A 20,326-nucleotide genomic window follows, 5' to 3' on the forward strand; every position below is an offset into this window, starting at 1 on the left:
CGAAGTCCATTATCAGTCATGCAGTACAGCTCAAGTCCTGGGTGTCAGACAGCCTACCTAGTAGTGCTGTAATGATCTTCCTAGGGGGTGAGGGATGAAAGAATTCTTCTTTCCTAGCTCTCATACTGCACACACAACCCAGATCAACTGACTCTGCTACACATCCCACATGCTCTGTAGCTGAACTGCCTGTCTTAACAACCTCATACATTGAATGATACGTGAACTTTCTGTAGCAGCATGATACCTCTTTACTTATAATGCACCATTATTATTAAAATTATTCTGAACATGTAACCATGAAAATTTACCAAACAACAGGGGGTGGGAAAAGTGACGAGACTAACTGTAAAAAATTAATCTCTCTCTTTATCAAGCTGTCCTAATTTCCTGAATATAAACTGTTACATAAGTTATAAATATATCTGCCATTTAGCACATTTCCTGGAACTAATTATTAGACATTTGTAACTAGTGACTACCAGACTGAGAGAAGTAATCTCGCTAAATATCTGTGACCTAATATAAACTCACTGCTTATGTGGTACCTGGTTGTGTAATAATGACCACTGTAAATTGAATACCTGGGATCTCTCAAAGGTTATGGTTTGACTAATAACTGTCAGCGTTCTGCCCATCTGTGAAGGTGCGGGCGGGCAATATTTCTCTGTGTGTCAATTGAATCAGACATACAGGAATAACAAAAAAAAAATTGATCTTATTTTTTATATGAGAATTTGTACTATTTTTGTCATCTGTAGATTTCCTATTAATAGAAACTCTATTAAATACTACCATTAATAATATTTATTATTTGTTAAGCATTGACCACATGCTTAGTTCTGTGCAAGACGCAAACAAAGATATGATCCCAGAACAAAAGAGCTTGCAGTATCTTGATTTGCTAACTCAGTGCACCACATTCTCAAAAGCTGGTCTCCCTTTTTATGTCTCAAAAAGGTTTGCACAAATATTGTTAAATGTATTTGCTGAATAAATGTTAGCAAAGGTTTGTTATAAATATTGAATTATTTGCCTGTTTTTCATAGTAAATTTTAAGCAGTGTACACCTTCTTCTATGCTGCTTCTTGTGCCCCTATGACTAACATACTTCAAACTCCCTATAATCTCCACTTGAAGAAACTGTTAAAACTAAATCACTTTGGTGAAGTGTTTAAACTCTAGTGGCAACACCCTACTGAGTGAAAATTCTGTCTCTCTGTTCCGTTAGGGTCTGATCCTGGAAGGTACTTGTGGGAGTTCAAAGTGTCCAGCATCTTGCAGGAGTCACAGATTTTAAAGCGAGAAGGAACCACTGTGACGATCTAGTCTGATCTCCATCATAACAAAGGCCAAATAACTTCTGTATTAACCCCACAACCACTAACTGAACTAGAGCATAACTTTGAGAAACAAACCCAATCTTGATTTAAAGATTTCAAGTGGCGGAGACTCTACCTCATCACTTTGTCTTTCACTTGGACATCTTAGACCTGATTTTCTGAACATCAGCAGATTCCAGCGATTTCAATTCAAGTTGCAGATGCTCAGCACCTTTGGAAATCAAATCCATAGCAACCAGCTTGTGAGGTAAATGAGGGCTTCAAGCAAAGCACAGAGTGGCTTCAACTCCCATTGGCTTTTGTGGGTGTTGAAAGCACTCAGCTCCTCTCAGCATTGGTTTTTTGACTATAAACTATATGGGACAGGGAAATATTATCTATTTTTCACTAACCTATAGCAATGAACAATGTGGTGCATATTAACATCACTATGCATGATTAATAAATAACAATCTTGATACTTAAGGTATAGAAAATAAACCCCAGAACTTCTTGTCTTACCACATTTCTTATTCATAAGTCAACAGAATATTCCTGCAGTGGAAAAGTAAGGTAATTTTTTTTTAAAAAAGGGTTTAATTTTGGAATATTAGATTTACACACAGAAAAAAAGTTAATGTTTTAAGAATAAAGTCAAATTTCAAAGAAAATAATACCTATTCTGTCTAGTCTGTCAATGGCCACCGTTTCAAAGGCCCTTCTCATCATGGGGTACTCCTCTAGAACCTCGTTGAAATTGTCCACGGAGAGGGAATAGAGACGGCAGTACGTATCGGCTCTGACGCTGGCGGTGCGGCGGCCCTTAGTCAAAAGGCAAATCTCTGGGGAAAGGGGAAAAACACACAAACACACACACACAGAGGAAATGAAAAGGTCAGTGAACCATGTGAAACTTCACAGCTAGAAAGTGATTTAGTGCTAACAAATAATAATTCAGTACACAACACCATTTTTGCTGCTGCTGCTCATTAAGGTTCCCGGGGGAATTCTGACAGAGTCTGATTCTCTTCAAGAAACTGAAGGAAATCAATTTGGTTTAAAGGCAATGATTTCTGCTTATTTTTTCTAAATATATACACATAACAATTAGTTAAACTTTTAAATGATTTTTCTTAATATGCCTGAAATAATCTATCCAGTTTCAAACTTATCTTGCTGATCTGACTCATCCAAGTAGTTCTGTTGATGTTAGTAGGAATATTCAGGTGAGTGGACAGACAGGGTCAATATTCCAACAAGTTTGGTAACACAATTTAATGCTTATAATGAAAATAATATCAATGATAATAATAAATTATAATATTATAATAAATAATATTAATAACAGTTATAAGAGATACAACTTCCTAATATTAACATGGGGAAACAGTTGGGATAGTAATTAACATTTTACTACTTTCCCTCTTAAGGCTATATAGTAAATCTAAAGCATCTGTGATAGTAGAGTCATGCTGGATAACAAGAGCCTCAGTCCTGCAACTGGCTCCACATGGGTAGACCCCTGAATCCACAAATGCATGCAGTTGCTGGATAAGGGCCAAAGTTACCTTCAGATACCATACCTGTGCAAGAACATAACAGGGCCCGGCTCAGGCAAGGCTGCCCACTGAAGTCACCAAAAGTGTTCAGTACATACGTGGGTATAGATATTACTCTCACATACGTTAATACTTTAAATTGACACTATAGAAGAATATTGTTAATTTGCAATTTGCTAATATTCATGCCCCAGTCTTTTCCCCCTGCTCAATGAAGATGCGATAGTGAAGTTTTGTAGTACATAATTTGTAATGCTACAGAACATTAACTACTACATATTATATAGCGCTAATTAGGAATTTTTCAACAAAGAATTTTTTGCCAGAAAGTCTAAACCGAAAGTATTCATGGGAAAGGGTCAGTGCTGACAAATTTCCTGGTTTAAATTTTTTTGAAACAAAAAGTTCTGCTTTTTGGGTCAAAATGTCTTTGTTTCAAAATTTAAGCTAATTTACAGTAAAGAAATGTAAAATAAAAAGATTGAAAGTGAAACAAAACATTTAAAAAATTATCAAAATGAAACATTTCAGCTGAGCTGTTCTGACTTTTTCGGAGATTTTTGGTTCGGAAAAATTGTCAAGATTTTTACTGTGTCCCATTTCAGGGCAAGAAAAAAATGTTGAAATCTCAAAACACTCACATTATGGGAAACCTGTTTCCTGCCAGCTATAGTATCATAACAAATGTTAAAAACTAAATTACAAATAGATCATAGAATCATACAATATCAGGGTTGGAAGGGACCTCAGGAGGTCATCTAGTCCAACCCCCTGCTCAAAGCAGGACCAATTCCCAACTAAATCATCCCAGCCAGGGCTTTGTCAAGCCGGGCCTTAAAAACCTCCAAGGAAGGAGACTCCACCAGATGAACAAAGCATATTGGGTAGGATGACCATATTTCCCTATGCTGAATGCAGAATGCCTGGTAAAATTACTGGTATTCAAGTGAGTTCAACAGCAGTCAATCAGAACTATGCAATACAAACAAGTCAAATTAACATCAGGTTGACTGAGCCCCTGTTAAAAAGAAATACTGCATAGTTGGATTCTTTTTATTTACCTGTGGGCTAGGGGAGGGATAGCTCAGTGGTTTGCGCATTGGCCTGCTAAACCCAGGGTTATGAGCTCAATCCTTGAGGGGGCCACTTAGGAATCTAGGGCAAAATCAGTACTTAGTCCTGCTAGTGAAGGCAGTGGGCTGGACTCAATGACCTTTTGGGGTCCCTTCCAGTTCTATGAGATAGGTATATCTCCATATATTATTATTATTACCTTCTTATCTTTAAGGCTTTAGAGTTCACATGGGGAGGGGTGACACACACACATTCCCATATACCTCTCTCACACAGTGGGGAACGACTAACTGACCCAACCCTCCCTGCCCAGCGCTCTCCACCCTCCATGCTGGGCTGGGCCCCCAGGATGGACCTGCCTCTCCAGGTACCTGGCACTGCATCTGCCTGAGGCAATACATGGGTGGGGGGCATGCAGGGTCACATACCCTCCCCCCCCCGCCCCAGATTTCTGCCAGGGTTCACACCAGAATGTGGCCAGCAGCAGCCTTTTGGCACTGGGTGGAGGGAAGGGACAGGAACTGCTTCCAGCAGCAGGGGAGGAAAAGGGGGGGAAGGGATGACCTGGCCCGTGTCTTTGCAGAGCTCATCTCTTCCCCCGCCATCCCCTGTGGCTGGAAGCAGCTTGTCCCTTCCTGCCCGCACAGTGGTGAAAGACAGCTAACACCTCCAGGCTGCTGCTGGCCACAGACATAACCCAGCCACCTCCGGCTACAGTGCGGGCAAGAAGGGGTTAAACTCTAAGGATGCATTGTGCACAAAGGGCCCAGGGAACCTGACTGCAGGGGGCTTCAGCGAACCCAGCCAGAGAGGTGGCCCAGCAGGGGAGGGTGCCTAGGGGACGGAGCAGCTCCACTGTCCCTGGGGGCAGGACCCAGGGTGGGTGGAGGGTGAAGAAGGTGCTAAGCTCCTGCCTGGGGAGGGTTGTTATGGAGCCTGCAGGGTCGGGGCATGAACAGGCTGGAAATTGCTTCCCCCCACTCCAGAGTTTAGTTGAAGGGCAGAGAGGCTTCCGCGTGCCAGCGCTGGGCGGGGCTTTGGCGCACGCAGGGCTTGGCTCCTCCTGGCCAGCGCCCCGGGTCAGAGGGTCTTGGGCTTTCCCGGGGCGCTGACCCAGCCAGAGGCAGTGGGGGAAGGAAGGAGCTGAGCGCTCCGACAAGGGGCTGGTTCTCCGCACAGCACTGGGAACGGGATGGGATATGGAGGAGGAGCAGCAGGGCTGTGGGGGTGAAGGGGCAAAGCAGGGAGAAGACAGCGAGAGGGGGAGGATGCAGATGCGTGGGCAGCAAAGGCGACACTTAACCGGCTGCTGCCTGGCGCCTGCCCACACTCACCAGCCACTGCAGCGTGCAGCCAGTGTCGGCAGCAAACGGGGTGGAGGGTGGGGCCCTGCTGGCCTAGAGCTTAACTATTTCTTCAGTTCCAATTAGTGATTTTAGGTGTTAGACTACAACGAATCTGTAATTCAGCTCTTATGTAGGTTTACTTTAATTACACAATCTTTTTGGACAATTGTTCCCTGGAACATTATAAAACAAATGCTAATCACAGTCCTAATGAGAAATGGCTATTTGAAAGCACTAAACAATGCTACAGACATCAGTTTATTTTTATAGCCCATCTTTTACATAACTGTGATTAACTCAACAGTTTAATTAAATGGGAAAGCCACGATTTGTACTTCGCTATCATGGGACTGCTTCACAGATGGCACCATACAACTCAAAAGTATACGGAAAGTGTTCATAGAATATCAGTGTTGGAAGGGACCTCAGGAGATCATTTAGTCCAACCCCTGCTCAAAGCAGTATAAATCCCCAGACAGGTTTTTTTTTTTAAACCCCAGTTCCCTAAATGGCCCCCTCAAGGATTGAACTCATAACCCTGAGTTTAACAGGCCAATGCTCAAACCAAGTGGATCAATTACAATGCACACGTACCTTTTAAAAAGTCAAAGTAACATATGTAGTAATAAAAGTTTTAAGGTAAAGATGTTTTGAGGATTATGGGCATTCATATTGACTATCTGTAATATTAAAACATATGAACAACAATCCAAGTAAGAGGCTAAATGAGTGATGCTCACCAGTTATCTTCCTACATGTCAGTATTTAAATAAGTAGGTCAGTTTTCAGACTGCTACACAACATACATTTCCAAAGAAGCCTGTACAAACAAAAGTACATCTATATCTGCACCATGTAAAACTGAGTGGAAAATATGTGGACTTACAAATCTAGGTCCGCAAGCAGAATTTCCTGAAATAATGCATAAATGCAACAGACTTTCTGGACAGGCACTTCTAGATGCCCAAATGATAGAGCTAAGAAAAATTAAATAGGGATGAAATAAATGAGTTGGCCCATATTAAATGACTCCTTAGTAGTTTGGATTAGCACAAGGAAGATCTCTGCAAGGAGCAGTGAGTAGGAAAACAATAAGAGAGTAAGGGGCAAACTGACTCCTAGAAATAGCCAGTGCTAGCTAGCAGTGGCTAAAAGGGTAAGTTATTGACCTGTAACTGAAGGTTCTTTGAGATTTGGGGTCCCATTGTAGTTTATGCATGTGCACTATGTGCCCAGAGCCGGAGAATTTGAAAGTCATGTCTGGTGGTCTTTGCGTTCACCCTGTGTCTCCATCCAACTGGATAAAGGGTGGGGCGGACTGACTGCCTCTACAGTTCCTTCTCTACCACAAATCAGATGGAGCTGAAGCAGAGGGGAAGGAGAACATAAGAACATAAGTGATCTCTCTGCTGCCATCCATCTCCACCCTCTGACAAACAGAGGCTAGGGACACCATTCCTTACCCATCCTGGCTAATAGCCATTAATGGACTTAACCTCCATGAATTTATCTAGTTCTCTTTTAAACCATTATAGTCCTAGCCTTCACAACCTCCTCAGGCAAGGAGTTCCACAGGTTGACTGCGCGCTGTGTGAAGAACTTCCTTTTATTTGTTTTAAACCTGCTGCCCGTTAATTTCATTTGGTGGCCCCTAGTTCTTATATTATGGGAACAAGTAAATAACGTTTCCTTATTCACTTTCTCCACACCACTCATGATTTTATATACCTCTATCATATCCCCCCTTAGTCTCCTCTTTTCCAAGCTGAAAATTCCTAGCCTTTTTAATCTCTCCTCATATGGGACCCATTCCAAACCCCTAATCATTTTAGTTGCCCTTCTCTGAACCTTTTCTAATGCCAGTATATCTTTTTTGAGATGAGGAGACCACATCTGTACGCAGTATTCAAGATGTGGGCATACTATGGATTTATATAAGGGCAATAAGATATTATCCATCTTATTCTCTATCCGCTTTTTAATGATTCCTAACATCCTGTTTCCTTTTTTGACTGCCGCTGCACACTGCGTGGATGTCTTCAGAGAACTATCCATGATGATGCCAAGATCTCTTTCCTGATTTGTTGTAGCTAAATTAGCCCCCGTCATATTGTATATATAGTTGGGGTTATTTTTTTTCCAATGTGCATTACTTTACATTTAGCCACATTAAATTTCATTTGCCATTTTGTTGTCCAATCACTTAGTTTTATGAGATCTTTTTGAAGTTCTTCACAGTCTACTTTGGTCTTAACTATCTTGAGCAGTTTAGTATCGTCTGCAAACTTTGCCACCTCACTGTTTACCCCTTTCTCCAGATTATTTATGAATAAGTTGAATAGGATTGGTCCGAGGACTGACCCTTGGGGAACACCACTAGTTACCCCTCTCCATTCTGAAAATTTACCATTTATTCCTACCCTTTGTTCCCTGTCTTTTAACCAGTTCTCAATCCATGAAAGGACTTTCCCTCTTATCCAATGACAACTTAATTTACGTAAGAGCCTTTGGTGAGGGACCTGGTCAAAGGCTTTCTGGAAATCTAAGTACACTATGTCCACTGGATCCCCCTGTCCACATGTTTGTTGACCCCTTCAAAGAACTCTAATAGATTAGTAAGACCCGATTTCCCTTTACAGAAACCATGTTGACTTTTGCCCAACAATTTATGTTCTTCTATGTGTCTGACAATTTTATTCTTTACTATTGTTTCAACTAATTTACCCAGTACTGACATTAGACTTACCGGTCTGTAATTGCCGGGATCACCTCTAGAGCCCTTTTTAAAATATTGGCGTTACATTAACTATCTTCCAGTCATTGGGTACAGAAGCTGATTTAAAGGACAGGTTACAAACCATAGTTAATACTTCTGCAATTTCACATTTGAGTTCTTTCAGAACTCTTGGTGAATGCTATCTGGACCCGGTGACTTGTTACTGTTAAGTTTATCAATTAATTCCAAAACCTCCTCTAACGACGCTTCAATATGTGATAATTCCTCAGATTTGTCACCTAAAAAGGACGGCTTGGGTTTGGGAATCTCCCTAACATCCTCAGCCAGGAACACTGAAGCAAAGAATTAATTTAGTTTCTCTGTAATGACTTTATCGTCTTTAAGTGCTCTTTTGTATCTCGATCGTCCAGGGGCCCCACTGGTTATTTAGCAGGCTTCCTATTTCTGATGTACTTAAAAAACATTTTGTTATTACCTTTTGAGTTTTTGGCTAGCTGTTCTTCAAACTCCTTTTTGGCTTTTCTTATTACATTTTTACACTTAATTTGGCAATGTTTATGCTCCTTTCTATTTACCTCACTAGGATTTGACTTCCACTTCTTAAAAGACGCCTTTTTATCGCTCACTGCTTCTTTTACTTGGTTAAGCCACAGTGGCTCTTTTTTAGTTCTTTTACTGTGTTTTTTAATTTGGGGTATACATTTAAGTTGCGCCTCTATTATGGTGTTTTTGAAAAGTGTCCACTCTAGTCACTGTACCTTTTAATTTCTGCTTAACTAACCTCCTCATTTTTGCACAGTTCCCCTTTCTGAAATTAAATGCCATAGTGTTGGGCTGCTGAGGTGTTCTTCCCACCACAAGAATGTTAAATGGTTATTATATTATGGTCACTATTTCCAAGAGGTTCTGTTATAGTTACCTCTTGGACCAGATCCTGTGCTCCACTCAGGACTAAATCGAGAATTGCCTCTCCCCTTGTGGGTTCCTGTACCAGCTGCTCCAAGAAGCAGTCATTTAAAGTATCGAGAAATTTTGTCTCTGCATTTCGTCCTGAGGTGACATGTACCCAGTCAATATGGGGATAATTGAAATCCCCCACTATTATTGAGTTCTTTATTTTGATAGCCTCTCTAATCTCCCTTAGCATTTCATAGTCACTATCACTGTCCTGGTCAAGTGGTCAATAATAGATCCCTACTGTTATATTCTTATTAGAGCATGGAATTACTATCCATAGAGATTCTATGGAACATGTGGATTCATTTAAGATTTTTACTTCATTTGATTCTACATTTTCTTTCACATATAGTGCCACTCCCCCTCCCCCCCGCACGACCTGTTCTGTCCTTGCGATATATTTTGTACCCCAGAATGATTGTGTCCTATTGATTGTCCTCACTCCACCAGGTTTCTGGTATGCCTATTATATCAATATCCTCCTTTAACACGAGGCACTCTAGTTCACCCATCTTATTATTTAGGAGGGCGGATAGTAGACTACAGATTGAAACCACACATCTCAAGGACCCTCCAGTTTCAGGTCAGTAACTTCCTTTTCTTCTTTGAGTGATGTCCCTATTGTATCCCACCATGGGTGACTGACAAGCAATACCTAAGTAGGAGGAGGGCGCGAGGATGTAGACTGTAGGGCTGAGCGAAGGACCGCCATCCCAAAGGCGGCATCAGCAGAGGAGTCCCGTACCGGGACATGTTTTGCAAACATGTGAATGGAGCCCCACATGGCTGTCTTACAGATGTCAAGGAGGGGAACATCCTTAAGTGATGCCATAGTTGTAGTTTGTGCTCTGGTGGAACGAGCTCTTTCCCCATTTGAGGGAGTGGGGGGTTCGATAGCTGAAAGGAGAGTAGAATGCAGCCAGAGATCCATTTGGAGATCCTATAGGTCAGTGGTTCTTAACCTATTTACCATTGTGGGCCGCATATACAGCTATCTATGTGTTATATGGGCTGCATCCACACACTATATATACTACCTGTACATCTAAAAAAACAAGGTTTAGTATTTGTTATATGACAGCAATACGATTCAAATCAATATAGTACCTTTCATTTCAACATGGGCATATGTCTACCAAGAGCATTTTAAATTAGCAGAATAAGTGAAAACATAACTGTTACAATTAATTAATTTATGGTAAGGGTGGCATTGCATGGTATATTGCACCTACTGCTCTAGGTGGAGATGATATGCCCCCTAATTCTTTCTGCTATAGCAACAAATAGTCTTGGGGATTTCCTGATTGGTTTTGTTCTTTTCAGGTAAAAGAGTAAGGCCCGCTGAACATCGAAGGAATGGAGTCTTCATTTTTCTGCAGATGCATGCAGTTTTGGGAAGAACACTGGTAAGTGAATGGATTGGTTAAGGTGAAATCCTGAAAATACTTTAGGGGTGAATTTGGGATGTAGAAGCAAAGAAACCTTGTTCTTATGGAATGTAGTGTAAGGAGGATCTGCCATCATTTCTCCATACTTGCCAACCAACCCTTCTAGCTGAGGTGATGGCTACAAGGAAAGTGATCTTCTAGGAAAAGAGAGACATGGAGCAAGAAGCTAAAGGTTCAAAGGGAGGTCCTTTGAATACCAAGAGAACAAGGTTTAAGTACCTCTGGGAAGTAGTCTTCTGAATAGGTGGGAAGGTTCTTATTAGTCCTTTCCAAAATCTATTGTCAGTGGATGTGCAAAGACCGAGTAGTTCTAAGAAGGGGATGGTATGCACTGATTGCTGTCAAGCAGAATCACAAGGAGCTGATGGACAATCCTAATGTCTTCAGAGAGAGGATATAGTCCAGATGAGAGGAATATCTGCAGTTTCTGGGAGAATGCCTCTTTGATGTGCCCAAGAAACAAAACGCCTCCATTTAGCTATGTAACATCTTTTAGCAGAGTCCTTTCTACTATTAGAAAAGATGTCTCACATGGTTGTGGAGTATGAACATTCTAAGAAGGATGCCCATCCAAATACCAATCCCTGAGGTGGAGTGAATGTGGATTGGGGTGCTTGATCTTGCCATTCCACTGAGTCAGGAGTTTGGGAAACATTGGGAGGATGATAGGTGGGTTGGGTGACGTGCATAGGAGGTTGGGAAACCAAAACTGCCTGGAACAGAATTGGGCAATCAGGATGACTCTGTCCTGCTGGATTTTGTGTAGAACTCGTGGCAGGAGCAGTAGCGGAGGGAAGGTATAGTTGAACTGATCTGATCAAGGAAGAAGCAGAGTGTCGGAGTGGCGACCTAGGGCTCCTCTGGAACAATATGTGAGGCATTTCCTGTTTTCTTGAGAGGTGAACAGATCCCTAATTGGGGTTCCTCATAGAGTGAAAGTATTGCATGATACCAAGTCATAGAGCTCCCACTTGTGGTTGACTGCAAAATATCTGTTAGGGGCATCTGCAACCATATTTTGCTTCCCTGGAAGGGAGGCTGCTGACAGGATGATTCAATTGCTGATGCACCAGTTCCACAGGCTGACCGCTTCTGCTCACAGGAAGATGGATCTTGCTCCTTCCTGCTAGTTGATGCAGAAGACAGTCATAACATTGTCTGACATTATAAGGACATGGCGAGAATGGATGAATGGAAGAAACGTCTTGCAACTCCAGGATATTGGTATGCATCCTGGACTCCCAAGGTGTCCAGGTACCTAATGCTATTTGGATTTTCGTGTGGACTCCCCAACTTAATAGGGATGCATTTGTTGTGACACTGTGTACCTCAGAATAGCAACCAGGAACCCCATGTTCACCACTGCGATATGATTATGATGTGTGAGGCATCATTTAATAAGTCTTGATTTGTTGAACATTAATATCCTGTTGAATTATGTGTGTTACCGTTGAATCTGAAGTTATGAAGTGTTGCTATGTGTGTGTTACTAAAATATGTTGTCAGTTGGGAAACATCCACAGTCAGCCTTTCAGTGGCAACAAAGGAGCACCCAGTAAGACAGATTTACATCAGGACCAACCAGACATGTGTTTATGGGCCATTAAAGGGAATCCACTCTCCCAATGGCCATCCCAAAGACTCCTCAGAGAGGGTATGTATGCAATGAAGGTGGCCTAATCCATGTCACAGCAAGGATCTTTTTAGCAGCTGCAAGAAAGTATAAAAAAGGACAGGGACATCAACACTGGGACTCTCTCCTCCATATCTCAAAGGGAATACAGCCTGTGTATTAAGACTATGAGCTGCCTGTAACATCTATTAGGGCAAGAATAGCTCTTTGAGTCAAATCTTGCTTAGTCTGTTAAAGTTAGAATTTAGACTGCGTTTCTATTTTTATTTCTTTTGTAACCAATTTTTATTTCTATGCCTGCTACTTATAATCACTTAAAATCTATCTTTCTGTAGTTAATAAATCTGTTTTATATTTTACCTAAAACAATGTGGTTTTGGTTGACGTGCTTGGGGAATTTCAGATGAGGTTAACAAGAGCCACTACCCTTTGTCAGAGTGGCTAACTAATTAATGAGCTTGCACTGTCCAAGGGAGTCTTGAGCAGTGTAAAACAGTATAGTTCTGGGGTGCATGGCTGGGGAGATTAGCTAGTGCCTCTTTCTGTATGATTCATGAGCGGCTTAGAGACCATTAATACAATTTAGCTGGATGTGAGTCTCCACATGCTTATGGCTGAGTGTTCACAGTGCCTGGAGGGGTTTGCTGTTTGTCACTGGCATAGCATTGTGAGAGACAGCCCAAGCTGGAGAGTTAAGGTGCATAGCGGTCCCATAGTTCCAGTTTGTACCCTGGGGATCCCTTCACATTTGTAATAATGGTTCTTTCCAGAGAAGAAGGGATAAAGGGGATGCCTACATATATCGGGCAAGTATTTGTCCATTTGTAGCAGGAAAGACGCTACCTTGGTTATTATAATGACGTTCATGTAATGGCGGTTTTGAGAGTATACTGACTGCAGCCACATTTGAAGGCAATGAAGGTGGAGCCCTGCAAACAGCGTGGCCTAGGTGCCTGAGGCCATATGACCTCAGAGAAAGACATGTTTTGACTGGTTTTTGAGGGTTGTTTGTGATCTGAGCTATGATATTTTTCATGGGCTGGAATCTGTCCTGGGGCAGGTACGTTCTTTCAGTGATAGAATTCAAGGTGGCTGTGATGAAGTTCAGAGATTGTATGGGGTTAAGAACAGATTTTTCTGTTTACTCTGACTCCCAGTGAGAAAAGGAGGTGCAGCATCACAGAAGTTGGCACATAGGTTTCCTGGTGGGACTTGGCGACAAGGAGCTAGTCATTGAGATAGTGGAAGATAATGAGACAACATCGTCTGATATGAGCTGCTAGTACCAAGAATACATTGGTATAGAATCTGAGGGAGGTGTCTATTCAGAAAGGGAGCACTGTGTGCTGAAAATGGTCAGAGCCCACCATAATCTGAGGAAGCATCCGTGAGTGTGATGAACATCTATGTGAAAGTAGGCATCTTTCATGTTGAGAGCTATATACTACATGCCCTTTTCTAAAGATGGGATTATAGATGCGAATGTGAACATGCAAAATCTGAGCTTGCGAATGAAGCAGTTGAGATGGCAAAGGTCGAGGATTGGTCTCCAACTGCTCTTCTTTTTGGGTACCAGGAAATAAGTCAAGTAAAACCCACTGACTTGGTATTGAGGAAGGATGTGTTGTATAGCTCCTTGCTGTAATAGGGAGTTCACCTCTTGTTTGAGGATACGCTTGTGAGAGCAGTCCCCAAAGGTTCACTGGGTGGTTAGGAATCTCCCAATGAAGAGAATACTGATTCCGGTTCCAGTAGCAATACCGTCAGTGCCGTTGGAGGGGACTTGTATTCTCTGTATGGAACGGGCAACAAACTCCATCCAGAGAAAATACTTTGTGGAGTGGCAACGGATTCAGATCTCCCTGGTGTAAAAGCGGTTCTACTTGTTCAAACCCCTGGAGCTGAAGAGGGTGCCTGAAGCTGATGGCAATTGGACTTGTCAATGCCAATGGATCCTGGGGTTTGGAGGTGCTGAGGATGACGGTACTGATGGATCACAGTCTTGTACTGATGTAGCCCAGTGCTTATGGGCTTTCTTGTTGTGCCTCTGGGACTTAGGATATGCTAAGTCTTCACAGGCCGAGCTGATGGGCTTGCTTAGAGCCGAATCTGACTTCTTTGAAGTGGATTTAGAGGAAGACTTGGGGTACGTCTACACTACCTGCCGGATTGGCGGGTAGTGATTGATGTATCGGGGATCGATTTATCGCGTGTAGTGTAGATGCGATAAATCGATCCCCGATCACTCTCCCGTCGACTGCTGAACTCCAGCTCGGCAAGAGGCGAACGTTGATCCTGCACCGCGAGGACGCGAAGCAAGTGATTCTAAGTCCATCTAAGATACGTCGACTTCAGCTACGCTATTCTTGTAGCTGAAGTTGAGTATCTTAGATCGATCTCTCCCCCCCTCCTCCAGTGTAGACCAAGCCTGAGTCTCATGCTTCTGAGAGTGCTTCCAGGATTCCCAACGACATCCCAACAGAGAGTATGTGGGGTTGAATCTCCTGCTCCAGAGTCAGATTTTGCAGCAGAAGGTGCACTCCTTACTGAATTAGACCAACAAACAACAGGATTCCATGGCCTGGGTCTGATCTGGGCCCTTCTGGCGTTCTCCATGAGGTATTTGCAGAGACAAAGTTCCTGCCCTTCTTGGGTATGGCTGGGGAATGATGGGCAGATACTGCACCTCACAGTGATGTGGGCTTCCCCAAGGTAATACAAGCAGCACGATGGTCATTGCTGACTCAGAAGGTATGCAGGCACAAAGTGAAGAGTTTGAAGCCCAGAGTCCAGGGCATAGTCTAGTACTCGAACGGAGTACAGGGCTGGGGGGAGTTCCCCTGAGAGACTAAATCTAAATATTAATAAATCCATAAAACATTAAAATATAGACTGTAAAAACTGTAAAACCTATTTACAAAACTAAACCTAATTCTTATTTTGTAGGATGAAGTCGAAGCTACGGACACTGGAGGTTCCCACCCGGACCATGAGGCGGTGAGAAAGACCTTGAGAGGTGGTTGGTCTGCCCCACCCTTTATCCCCTTGGCACGAGGCACTGATGCACGGACCAACAGGCACTACTTTCAAATGGTCCGGCTCCAGGTGCATGGTGCTCACACGCGACCCACAGTGGAATACAATAGGGACCATCACTCAAAGAAGAACTTAGGACTTTGCAGAGGTATACATATAGGTATTGACCCAGCACCACTGAAATCAGTGGGACTTTTACTATTGATTTTAGTGGGAAGATGATCATGGCCGTAGTTAATTGTATCAACGTGCCACCTTTGATGTTAACATTTTTTGCCATTTTCTGCCCAATGCCCTTACAGAAAATTATTGTGAAGGTGGTGGCAATCCAACTCCAGCATCATGCATAGGAGCCATTGCTTAAAACCAGTGAATAAAAGTTAATGCTCTTTGGTGAATGAGGAGGGAGACAGACTAGATGCCATAACAGGGCTTTTCTATCTCCAGTTGTATGGTCCTATGAAAAAGTGTGGCACCATTCTCTTTTCAAGAAGCAGTAAAGCCTAGCGGACACAGTGGCACCTATCCAGTTATTGTCACTTCATTTCCTATATAAATTACACTCAGAATATAATTACTCAACTTGCAATGTCACATTAACATTTGATTAGAGATTGAAAATAAAGTCAAATTAGCAACATAACAGTGTGCAGTTGCCTTGAAGCAATAATTTGGTGACAAAGAGATGAATTATGCTGATACAAGAAAGAGAAATGAGTCAAATGGTTAGTTGGCACTTTAGATGAATGTGATCTGGCCCTGTTCATTATATCAGACACTGCCCTAGCTTAGGGATGGGCTAGAATAGTAGTTTTAAAAAAAGAAACATCCAACAATTTGGTAGATGGCATGTCAGAAATATGTGCACATACTTCGTTTGGTAGGAGCCAAAGATCAGAAACTGTAGAGGGCTCTAGAGGCAGATTTTTGCTTTACAGATAACTTTGGTATAGAGATGATTAAGTAAACTGGCTGCTATTTATTCTAATGATGGCTCTGCATATTAAAATAAAGTACTACTGGTTGGAAGATGCTACATGGATTTCCAAATCTGCTACGTATTTGTGAGCTAAAGAACTTTGAATAAAGTCCTGCTCAGTCTTTTGTTGTCTGCTACAGAATCCAGATTGCAGGATATAATGAACAGTGTCCTTCCAGCTGAGGAAAGCTGACTACTGCTCCAATTTCTCAGCAGGGAGCTGGTGTTTCTTCATGTACTAGGTATATTACATTGTTGTCTAAATAGGCAAGCCACTATTTAGGCCATATGGCAGCTTTCATCAGCTGAAGGAGGAAAGAGAATCACAGCAATCTAAATGTTTTGGACAGGCAATCTAATCTTTTCATTTTTTGTTAGGTGAAATGGACATGATATTAGCATGCTGGTGTTATTTTTTTTTTTTTTATATTTCTAAATGCATCAAGAAATAATTAAACTATTACCAATGGGGCTTTAATGCTTAACGGAGGAGTTTTCTGCTCCTCAACTTTATGGCAATTATCTGCAAGCCAAGGATTTTCCCTCCCTACTAGTAAAAGACTGGATAAAGGATTCAGTCATCAACTTTCCTAATACACCGTTCACAGAACTGGAAATACAATTTCGCACTCCTGGGTCCATTGTAAACTTTATCCACTATTATTCTTCTAGTTCAGAAGTCAGTGGGAATTAGATTTTCACTCAGCTATCTCCAAAACAGAAAGGGAGAGAAAATGTTTTATATGATAAGGTTTGGTTTCTTGAATGTTGGGCTTCAGTATTTCTGTCTCTATTTTTTTAATTCCCTGCAAACCTCGAGTAGGACCTACCTTATAATGTCATCCATTTCTCACTGGGGCATAAACTGTAAAACCATGAAAGATTCTGTACTTTACTTTAGGTCTTTTTGAATAGACTACACACTATAGTGTCAGCCATGAGTATCCAGATTACAATCTGAATGTAGCTGAGGCAGTCTAAATGAGTACTGGTTTCCATTCTCTACAAAAGTATGCTGTGCTACGCAGCTGTTCAGATTTTTGATTCATGAACAGCTGGCAGCAAAACTGAAACTGATGTTGCAAAATGATCTTGACATTCTGTTGTGATAAATGAAAGACATCCCTCCCAATCCAGTGTTATAAGAGCCAGTAGGGATTAAAGGACCATGTGATATCTGACTAAATGAATCACTTGCACATCAACAAAATTTAAAATGCAAACAAATCTCAAAGAGAAGATGTATTTTTACAGAAAAGAAAAGAAATTTAAAAAGAAAGGAAAAGGAATACAATACTGCTATCTTCCAAACCAGAGTTTTTGTCAGGAAGGCTATCAGCATTGGAGCATGTGGGAATACATATTGAGGAGTTGTGAAAGCTTTAGCTTAACAGACGTGCAGTTCACCAGGGAAAGCCTAGAATGTGTAAAGTGCTTTGTATTATGATTATGATTATTAAAAGGGACGCTGGCCATTATCAATTATAATTAAGGATGCAAAACAATTTCCATTCTAGCCTCATTTTGAGACACCCATAACTTTCTGAATATTCTATCTAAATCTAATTTACATTTCACCATTTATGCTGCAGCTTTATTTTGTGTATTTCACTCAACTTAAACAATGAAAACAGGCCAGTCATTTTTAATTTTGTTTTTGGTCTTTTCCTGGTCAGTTGCACTTTCTGGTTCTCATGTGTGAGTCTCGTAGTGCGTTCATTGTCTGATTTCGCTTTGTTTTTTAAAGCCAAAAATGTTACATTTTGGTGCCAAGAGTTAGGAACTTAAATGTATAGTTAGGTGTATAAGTAAGTGACTTGTATTTTCGGAGATGTGGAGCAACCATATTTGACTTTGCTCCCATTGTTCACAGCTTCTTCTGTTGATGCCCTGCTCAATACCTCTCAAAACCAGGCCACTTACTGAGATGTCTTAGGGTTAGCTTCAGTCTTAGGCAGGCTAGCTTGACAATTTTGTCTTTAGATTGTAAACTCCTCAGGCAACGACTTTGTTTTTCTGCATTTTGTACAAGACTGAGCACAAATATTAAAATACTACTAATAAATAATATTAATTATCAATACAATTATTCTAATTGAAATCAAACATCTAATGAAAACATTTCTGTTTATATTCAATTTTCTTAAATTCTTCTTATACACAATGTAAGGGCCTCCTCGCTCAACTAGGTTTAAACTGCAAAATTCAGATCTGGATCCTGAACACTCAAAAGTTTGGATCTGAGCTTTCCTTTGGCCCATTATAAAGATAGGTGTCACTTGCAAAATCCGATTCTGAGCCCTCTCTTATCCCCAAACTGTAGAGGTGTTCTGATCTTCATTTGTGTCCACTACTAAAACTACTTTTCAATACCACTTCTAGCATGATTTGTACATGTCTGCATAGAAGTGAGGGCCATAATTTGTGCTGAAGAGCATTTGATGTTTATATACTATCGATCTTTAAGATTTGATCTAGTGTGGAAAAAAAAAAGCCTTAAAAAAAATCAGCTGCATGTTTCTGACAATGGCCTGACTTCCATATCCTCTTCCAATAACACAAAGAGGTTACCTGAAAAAAAATCACATAAAGTTGCTACTTCTGGTCCCACGTGTAATGGGTTCCATTTTAAAAAACCACAGCAAAATATGGTATACAATATCACACACAATACAGTGACTAGTCCAAACCAGTCATGTCAACACAATTGCTGTATAGTTTGTTTAAAACTGGAAGTATATTATCAGCAACTGTACACAGACACTACTTTTAAAAATCCAGCCCAATGTAGCTCAATTGAAAACTATATTTATATGCATAAGTTGGTATGAGGACAAAGAATGTCATCAAGAAAAGCATATAAGCATGCGTTTATCTTTAAGTATGTTCATAGTCCTGCTGACTTAAATGGATCTACTTATGTGCTTAAAGTTAAGCATGTGCTTAAATGCTATGCTGGATTGGGGTGTATACCCTGAAAGCATTAATTCTCCAATGCCTTGACATTTATATAGTAATTTGCCCTTGTGTAAAGTGGGTGTAAAACCCTGTCACATCACCCTGCAGAGGTGTAAATGACAAGGTGCAGATCAGTGGATAACCAGGCCCTTAAATGGCAATTTCTTCCTGAGTTTAGAGGTACATTATACTATGATTGCTTAAATGTACCCCAGTAAAAATGTGCTACCTACAGTGCACCCAGAAAAACAGGAGTGACAAAATATAATCTAAAGTGACTCAACATTTCCTGTGGTATTATTTTCCACTGTACTGACCTAAAATATACTGACAGTTACGCTTCTGAAATGGGGAAGAAGTTTATAAATAATAGGTAGATCAAAATAGTTTTGCCTAATTGGTCTTCACCAGGCTGAAGTGAACAGAAGATGCAATTTATTAGATGTTCAAGTATGTTAGGATTACTGTTAAAAAGATGGTCAATAACTTAAGAAAAATAAAATATAAAACCCCCACAGTGTGCCATGAGATACACAGAGAACAGTATTATTGTAAATAACCAGGGGAGAAAGTAAGATGCCATAAATATGTTAATGAATAGTCTATTTTAAGAAAATTAAAATGTCAGCAGGCGCAAAAATCTGTTTTATTTATACTGGTACTACCCTGATACGGTTGTCCAACAGAGTAGGTGGCATTTCTCTGACTTTGAATAAATTGCACAAAATATATTTTGTCTTCTCTCACAAAGCTAGGAACTTGTTCACTGGATACTTAAACTCTGAGCCAGCCCTTCATAAAAATCAGGTATGCATCTCTTTCTGTTAGTCTTATGTCTAGTCCCTGGAAGTTCTCAGAATAAGATGACAGCAAACTGAGATTTTGAGCAATTTATGAACCAATAAAAGGTAAAGTTCACAATCTTGGCCATGTGGCCAGTGGAGAGCCTGAGAAAATAGAAAAGAGGTGTGGAAGGATCAATGTAGGAGAGGAATTAGAAAGACACAGCTGAATAGGTATCTTAATCGGGACACAATCAGCGAACACTTGAACATTTGAAATTTAAGATCCTTTCCAGCTGCAGACACAGAGGACATCATTAAGGAACCCTAAAGGGTTAAAATTATTAATAATGTACCCTGTCAAATGATGTATAGATATGTATCAGACTGCATTCTTTTGTATATCAGTAATTAGAAACTATTTAATGAAGAAACCATTAAAAAGAAACTATAGAGAAAGTTTGAAAGTTTGCTTTGGTTTGAGCTTTTATAGCA

General features: G+C 40.9%; 1 protein-coding gene across 1 annotated transcript in view; it reads right to left on the minus strand.

Moving 5' to 3' along the window:
* Window positions 1-20,326, minus strand: part of HCN1 (hyperpolarization activated cyclic nucleotide gated potassium channel 1) — a 295,938-nt gene that overhangs the window by 930 nt on the left and 274,682 nt on the right. The window contains exon 7 of the mRNA XM_026649260.1: window positions 2,000-2,164. Within this exon, the coding sequence (XP_026505045.1) occupies window positions 2,000-2,164 (165 nt within the window). The remainder of the gene's footprint in view (window positions 1-1,999; window positions 2,165-20,326) is intronic.

This window comes from Terrapene carolina, unplaced genomic scaffold, assembly GCF_002925995.2.
Source record: "Terrapene carolina triunguis isolate 2854851 unplaced genomic scaffold, T_m_triunguis-2.0 Scaffold69, whole genome shotgun sequence".
Classification (NCBI taxonomy): Eukaryota; Metazoa; Chordata; order Testudines; family Emydidae; genus Terrapene; species Terrapene triunguis.